Genomic DNA, 8,137 nt, shown 5'->3' on the forward strand with positions numbered 1-8,137 from the left:
GGAGGTTTGGTCATTATACACCTTTAGGTGCCAGGCAAAATCCAGGCCCCTGGCTGATTGACATCCAATGCCCTTTTAATAAGTGTTGTGGAGTGTTATTGGGTTGCTCTTTTTTTGTTTTTATTATGTATGTTATATTGTGATTTTTTCCCTTCTTGTTAACTACCCTGAGACCTCCAGGTATACAGTGGTACCTTGGTTCTCAAAACACCTTGCTACTCAAACAACTTGGAACCCAAAGACTGCAAACCCAGAAGTAACTGTTCCGGTTTGCAAACTTTTTTCGGAAGCCGAACGTGCTCCGTTTTGAGTGTTACGCTTCCAATTTGAGTGTTACGCTGAGGTCTGCCTGTTTTTGCTATTTATTTTGCGTTTTTGTGGCTTTTTTGTGACTGTGTGGAACCCAGTTCAGCAACTGATTGATTGTTGGTGTGACTGCAGTAAATTGTATATTGCTTTCATTTTATGGATCAGTGGTCTCATTAGATAGTAAAATTCATGTCAAATTGCTGTTTTCGGGGTGGTTTTTTAAAGTCTGGAACGGATTGATCCATTTTGCATTACCTTCTATGGGAAAGTGCACCTCAGTTTTGGAAAGCTTTGGTTTTTGAAGGGACTTCCGGAACAGATTAAGTTTGAGAACCAAGGTACCACTGTATACAAATTTCATAAGCAACAACAACATATAAGGTATCTTAGGTGTTTCACTTAAACAAGACCTGCCTGCACTTTGAGATCAGCAGATGAGGCCCTCCTAGGAGTCCCTGAGTGGGATGAAATACGTGGTATGAGGACCTGAGAAAGGGCTTTTTTGGTGGTGGCTCCTTGCAATTAGAACTCTCTCCCTACTGAGGTATGTCTGGCCACACCTCTCTATGGTTATGTGCACATCACAGCTGACTCCGGCTTCAGCATGCTCTCACTGCTGGTGTTTGAAGCCGAGTGCACATGATGTTGGCTGCAATTCGTAGCTTCTTAAGAAACGCCCCCCTTCGACGCGCCAGCTTCTATCCCTTTCGAAAACAGAAGCTTGAGGTGTGTACATTCCAGGCAGCTATTGCGCATGGGGCAGGCAACAGCTTCATTGAATTGGAGTTCATCACAGGGAAATAAATCGGGTTATGGGCTTTGGGTGGAGACATCCTTGCTCCATTTATGGAGCAATGTAGGAACGCACCTGAGACTCAGCAATGGGGGGGGGAGAGGGGGAGCAGAATGGACTCACTGCATTTCAAACAACTAACGCGTACATGTCTATAGCTTAAGGCAGTTAGTCAAGAAAACACCTATTTTGGGGAGGGTATTTGGAGGAGGAGACCCCTGGTTGCTGCTTCTGTTCTTAGTAATTGCCGTTCAGTGATTTGTTGCGTGTTTTTAATGGACTGTGGTATTGATTGATTGATTGATTGATTGATTGGATTTTATGTATTCTTATCTACTTGTTTTTCTTGTACGCTGCCTTGTGGCCTGTGCAAGAAGAAGCCATTAAATAAATAAATAAATAAATAAGTGATCCCAAGCGGCATTTCAAATGTGGCGAATTGCCTACAGTATTAGGAGCAAATGTGCAAAAAGTGTGTAGATTACTGTATGCGTCTATATTGCGGTGTGTACACGTGTTGGTAAGTTGCAGCCAAGTGAGACTTTTCAGAACGCGTAAATCTAATAAAACAGATGTATACTAGATACACACACACACACACACACACACACACACATATATACATTTCCCCCAGAAATTTCAGCATGGCACCACTGTACAATTAGAAAATGCCATTCCATATGAAGCAACCCTAAGCCTGGTCCTTTCTTTGGAACAAGTTACACCGTACGTAACTGCTCCAGTGATCAAACTGCTTCCCCCATGTTAAACTGATCTCCTTTCATCACCTGATATGCTCGAAACTGTTTCATCTTCATTTACCGTATTTTTCGCTCTATAAGACGCACCAGACCACAAGACGCACCTAGTTTTTGGAGGAGGAAAACAAGAAAAAAAACATTCTGAATCTCAGAAGCCAGAACAGCAAGAGGGATCGCTGCGCAGTGAAAGCAGGAATCCCTCTTGCTGTTCTGGCTTCTGGGATAGCTGCGCAGCCTGCATTCACTCCATAAGATGAACACACATTTCCCCTTACTTTTTAGGAGGGAAAAAGTGAGTCTTATAGAGCAAAAAATACGGTAAGTTCCCTGAACATTTCCCCTTTCTTTTGCAATGACAACACACCAGCCTGCTGGCCTCTAGAAACAGAAACACTTTGCAAGACAGCTGCTCCTCTGCAAACCGTTCTAAATAAGCTTTGCAGAAGTTGAGCTGCTGGATCAAATCAAACCAAGGCGACCGCTCCCTCCCTCAATTTTTGTGCCATGGGTCAAATAGAGGGCACAGGGCGGGTAGGGGTCTTCAAGGTTAGGAGGAGGGGTCTAACTCTTGTACGTACAATGGTACCTCCGGTGACAAGCTTAATTCGTTCCGGAGGTCCGTTCTTAACCCGAAAGCATTCTTAACTTGAGGCGCGCTTTCGCTAATGGGGATTCCCGCTGCCGCTGTGCCGCCGGCGCACGACTTCCGCTCGCATCCCGGGGCAAAGTTCGCTGCCTGGAGAACCTACTTCCGGGTTAAAGTTAAAGAGACCCCTGACCATTAGGTCCAGTCATGACCGACTCTGGGGTTGCAGCGCTCATCTTCCTTTATTGGCTGAGGGAGCCGGCGTACAGCTTGCGGGTAATGTGGCCAGCATGACTAAGCCGCTTCTGGCGAACCAGAGCAGCGCACGGAAACGCCGTTTACCTTCCCCCCGGAGCTGTACCTATTTATCTACTTGCACTTTGACGTGCTTTCGAACTGCTAGGTTGGCAGAAGCAGGGACTGAGCAACGGGAGCTCACCCCGTCGCAGGGATTCGAACCGCCAACCTTCTGATCGGCAAGTCCTAGGCTCTGTGGTTTAACCCACAGCACTACCCGCGTCAGCGGAACTCATAACCCGAATTTGTAAGGAGGACAGTACAGTCATACCTCGGGATAATTACGCTTCGGGATGAATATTTTCGGGTTGTGTTCTGAGGCGACCCGGAAGTAACAGAGCGTGTTACTTCTGGGTTTTGCTGCGTGCATGCGCAGACGCTCAAAATGACGTCATGCGCATGTGCAGAAGCCCCGAAACGTGACCCACGTATGCACAGACGCATGGACACGGGTTAGGTTCGGAACGGATCTCGTTTGCATCCCGAGGTACCACTATACGTAACACAAGGTATTTAGTTTCAAGCTTAGTCCCATGCAACAGGCTGAAAGCCCTGGTGTGTGTGTGTGTGTGTGTGTGTACGCACATGTGTGCATGTTCAGGTTATATGTGCTATTTGTACACAAGTTTGAATGTTATTGATGTGGATGAGAACCAAGTCATTGAGTGTGCAATGGTTTAAGTAAACCTTCTGTGCTCTCTGGCTTATAATTTGCGTCTTGTTTTGGCTCTGCTTCCTGACCCTGGCATTGTCACCTTCTGCCTCCAGGAGAAGGCTTTGACCTCTGACCCCTGTTTGACCCAGACATGGCCTAGGTTCATAGAGAACATTGGTACAGTATATCCTCCTGCTTGCAGGTCGCACCTTCGGCTGTGTCTACACATTTTTGCACTCATCCTTGGGCTGAATTCTGCAAGGCACGAGAAGACTGCAAGCACATGCCTTGCTACCCTTTTTTGCTCCATGGCACTGCAAGTCAAATCTTCCTTTTCTTTTCTTTTTAAGACAACAACTCCTAGAAAGACGTTTCCAAATTGTTTGGAGGAGCATGCACCTTGAGCAGTGGCAATACCGTTCCCCCCCCTCAGCCTACTTTATTGATGATTTTATTCTGTGAACTGCCCTGACATCTTATAATGAAGGAGTTGTAAATCAAATAAATCTAATACATAAAGAAATGATTTGGGCTGGGTGTGGTCACAGAATTTAACACATTCGTCGCAGAATGATAGCGCCGTCTGAACGGTCTTGCCAGGGAACTGGGAGCTCTGTTTTGGATAGAGATTCTTCTTTTTTGCAAAGCTGATCTTCCTGCAACGACTGCTCTTTGCATCTACGGAGCACAGTTAATCTGCAAACACCACTTGCCCTTCCCAACTAACTGCCTGAAGCTATAGCCCTTGCAACAGCTCTCTCCCATTTGTACAGATTGTACACACCATTTGATTCACGTCAGTTGAAGGATGTGGAAAACCTCCACTGGATTGCACTGACTATGCCTAGTCTGTTTGCCAACAATACCACTTAATGGCAATTGAATGATGAAATATGCAGCAGCTAACACATCAGATGTGTTAACGGAAGCCAATTAGGACAAGCAGAAACGACAAAGCAGTAGGTAGAAAGTTAGCGAGATAAATCGTTTCCTTATAGCAGGGATATCTCTACTGTACATGCAGGCAGTTCATATTAGAGGGTGAAGCTAAATATCTTTCTTGCCCATGCTGCTTGCATTTTGCACACACTGCCGTGTATCCCTCCCCCAGCACAATCCTTGCCTCATCCCCAGAATTCCAGACAAGTTGGAAACTGTGCAAACATTCCTGCTCTTTTCTATTTTCCTTGTATTACTGCCACTCCATCCTTGCTTCCCAGAACCACACCTCTAACTAGTTCCTCTAGAGAAGGTACCACCTGCACCGTGAATTTCAGACTTTGCAGCTGGAATAAACTGGATACTTTTAACCCGACAAGTCTAAATTTGGCCCCATATCCAGAACTGCATTCCTAATTACATTATTTATTTTTCAGATTGCTGGTTAGACCGGAGAATTAGGGAAGCATCATTTGTTTGCTTGTTTGAAACAATGAGGTATAAGCATTTTAAAAGGTACAAGAGAATTGCGACTCTCCCAGCTACCTGGGTTTAAAAGTCTGTGGCTTGCTGCTGATCTATAGCTTCCACCTCATTGCTGAAATTGAGCTAAGTAATTTATTTAAATACTTGCAAGCATTTGTGTTCTTTCAGATAGCGTTGCTCAGTGTTTGTTAAACCGCCAAACCGTGAAGGGGCTTGAATGGGTATGTTTCAGGCTATAGAATCTGCCTCTATCGCATTGTTTGAAGGTTGTATTAGGCTGCAATTCTATACACACTTACCTGGAAATAAGTCCCATTGAACTCAATGGAGCTTACTTCTGAGCTGACACGCATGTGGTTAATTTACTGTCTAAGCTCTTCCCAAATGTATTTATCCTGCAGGGGGAGTTGCAAGGGGCTCTCTGGCTTGCTCCAGATTTGAAATTCAGCTCTTTGCAACCCACTTCTTAATATCTGGTGAAAAATGCAAGGTGGAGGAACTAACACTTTCTATCTGGTCTCTCCAATGTGGTGCTCATGGGCACCACAGCACCCTCAGACACCCTCCCTGGCTCATGCCAAAGCTCTATGTCTCTCCAAATTTTTATTTTTATATTGGGGGGGGGGGGTTGGCCTGCTGTTACTGCTTTTTTCTTCTCCAGGGGGCAAGCACTGCCTTTTTTTTGTCTGTGTTTTATTTGTTTTGGGGATGTGTACAGGTGTTTCAGCTGTTTTGTCTGAACGTCACTAGGTTTTCTCCTGGGAAATGAGTATATCGTGATCTCCTCAATAATTTCTCCCAATATTCCGAAAGGTTGGGGAGCCCTGCGTTATGTCAGCCGAAAACAGTAAACTGGACTGGAAGGGGAGGGAAGTAAAAGACTAAAAGGCAGAAAATATCCAGAGTAAAAAGATAGATCCAGGTTTAGAACATACATATCAGCTTGTGACAAATGTATACTCAGGTTCAACCGCACATTAATGCACTCAAATCTGCAATCACCTTTAAACGAAAAGCAAAACAAAGTTTGTGGTCTTAGTACTCAACAAAATTCTTATAGTATTTGCCGCCCTACTTCATAATCATCGAAGCAAAAAGTTCAGTTCAGACAATGATATATCGCCTCCCTGAAATGGTTGCTGAACCTTTAAAAATCCGATCTCCTAAAATATGTTGAATGCAAACCCTGTTAAATTACGTATGTTACGTCATCTAGATTCTCGCAACCAGAAATTTCATCCTTTGTTTTCTATGAGGTCATTGAAGATACCCCTTAGTGGATCTGAGGAGGTGGGGACAGGTTTTTTTTTTGGAAACTATAGGGAAAGAAGGCAATTAATCCCTTCTTATTGCCATTATTTGAAAATGCTAAAAGAACAGATCTTGTCATTGAAATATCGAGATACCTCTTTGTGTTTCAAAAGTGGTTGACTTAATTAAGATTTAGGGGCCTGTTTTAGTCAGAAAACCCAACTGGACTCCCTGAAAGCTGTGGTTGGTAACCAAATCCATCTCTCATTAGCACTTTCTCCAATTTTAACAAAGCTTTTAACTCTGGTGTTATTCAGAGGTGCCCAATAAACAATGCAGGAAGCTGGTTTTATCAAATTGGGGTTAAGAGAGATCTGATTAATCTAAATGAAGGGATGTTGAATTGAAGAAATATCCTGGCTGTTCCCTCAGTGTATGACTCATGTCCATAGACCCAGGGAAACAGGCTTGTTTTTGTCAGCATTTAAGTCTCTATATTATTCCCACATAACGAGACAATAATAATATAAAATACTGCCACATCTGCTAAATGTTCGTTCTTCCATGTTTTTAAAATAGGGAAACCAAGCATAGCTTTACAGTAAACATCGAATTTCAAAATACGGCCCCTTTTTAGCCTATTTCCACAGTCTACTTTAGCTCATTTCTTTGTTGTGTCGGCTTAGAAAGGACTTAAGGAATGAATAATATGAAAAGGACTTTTGAAAGATGGAAGAGGGGCTTCTTTAGGTGTTACTCAAGTTAACATTGCTTTTGTGATTTCTAGTCACATTAGGTTGAGCATTTTCCACCACATATACTTCAAGGAAGAATCTTAACAGATCAGGAGAGAAATTGCCGGAAAGGGATACTGAATTATTAAATGCTGACATCTTTCAATGAACCTTAGATTTGCCTTTACTGTAAGTCTCTGCCCCCCAAAATACAAAGTCTTTGACCACATTTTCTTTAGTGATTATCTTTTTGGTTTGTTGGAGCCTAGAAACAACTCCAGTAGGAGCGAAAATTGCTTATTTGCTTTTCCGTGGAAAGTGGCGAAGTAAAATTCCAAGCCGTTACAAAAATCTTCGTCAAATCAGAACTTGTAACTTGCTCGGTTTTCGTTAACCGTGTTTCTGTAGCCCAGTGATTTTACATACGACCAAATCATCATTATTAAAGAGAACAATTGTAGCATAGCCAAAGAAAACAGACAGGAGACTGAAGGATGGTCACATTATTTAAAACGAAAAGACACATCTGATGAAGGGCCTTTTAAAAAACATTGTCAGTATTCCATTGTGGTCCTTGCCAAAACACTTAATAACAATGAATCTGAATTATACTTCTCCCTCTGAGATGCCATCCTTTCATCCAACTGGCTTTGCAACATTCTCGTCCGCTGCCTAAAAATTACATTCAGAGGCGTTATATGAAGCTACTGAGGGCTGAGGCTGGGAGGCGAACTATCAAGCTATCAATGCCAAAAATTATTAAGAAGCATGTCACCCTTCCAAAATGAGAAACCTTGCATTAACCGTAGAAAAAGTGGGAGAATAGAAACGTGTGAATGAAAGCAGGGCACCAAGAGAGAGAATTGAGGATGTGCAGAGACAGGATGCAAATGGGAAAAACAAGCTGCCAAAAGTTTGAGACGAGGGGGAAAGTGAAGCCTTACCACCAAATGGGATAACCGGCTAACACCTTGGCATCAGCGAGGAGGAAAGCTAAAATTAATCCGAGCACGTGGTAATCCATTAGTCCAGGCTTGGTGCTGAGGAGAAGACCACTCTCCCCGAAGTTTGCAGAAAAACATTTAAGTAAAAACAAGTAAATCAAAAAAACCCCAGGCCCTTTCAACCCCCACCCACCCACCCCCACCAAAAGCAACCCAGGGAAAAGTCTTCCCGAAGTGGGGGAAATTACTTTATGCCTTGTCAGAAATGCACCTCACTGAACCTTTTCCCCCACCCACCCCCGACGGTCTACCCAAAGCTTCTATTAAAAAGTGCTGCGCTTTGGGGATGTCAGGAGACAGCCAATCGGATTGCATGGCCTAA

General features: G+C 43.6%; 1 protein-coding gene across 1 annotated transcript in view; it reads right to left on the reverse strand.

Moving 5' to 3' along the window:
- Positions 1-7,916, reverse strand: part of WNT3 (Wnt family member 3) — a 46,572-nt gene extending 38,656 nt beyond the window's left edge. The window contains exon 1 of the mRNA XM_080976974.1: positions 7,756-7,916. Within this exon, the coding sequence (XP_080833100.1) occupies positions 7,756-7,835 (80 nt within the window). The 5' untranslated portion in view covers positions 7,836-7,916. The remainder of the gene's footprint in view (positions 1-7,755) is intronic.
- Between the last annotated feature and the right edge of the window lie 221 nt (positions 7,917-8,137).

Source organism: Podarcis pityusensis (genome assembly GCF_964106645.2).
Source record: "Podarcis pityusensis genome assembly, chromosome: 13".
NCBI lineage: Eukaryota > Metazoa > Chordata > Lepidosauria > Squamata > Lacertidae > Podarcis > Podarcis pityusensis.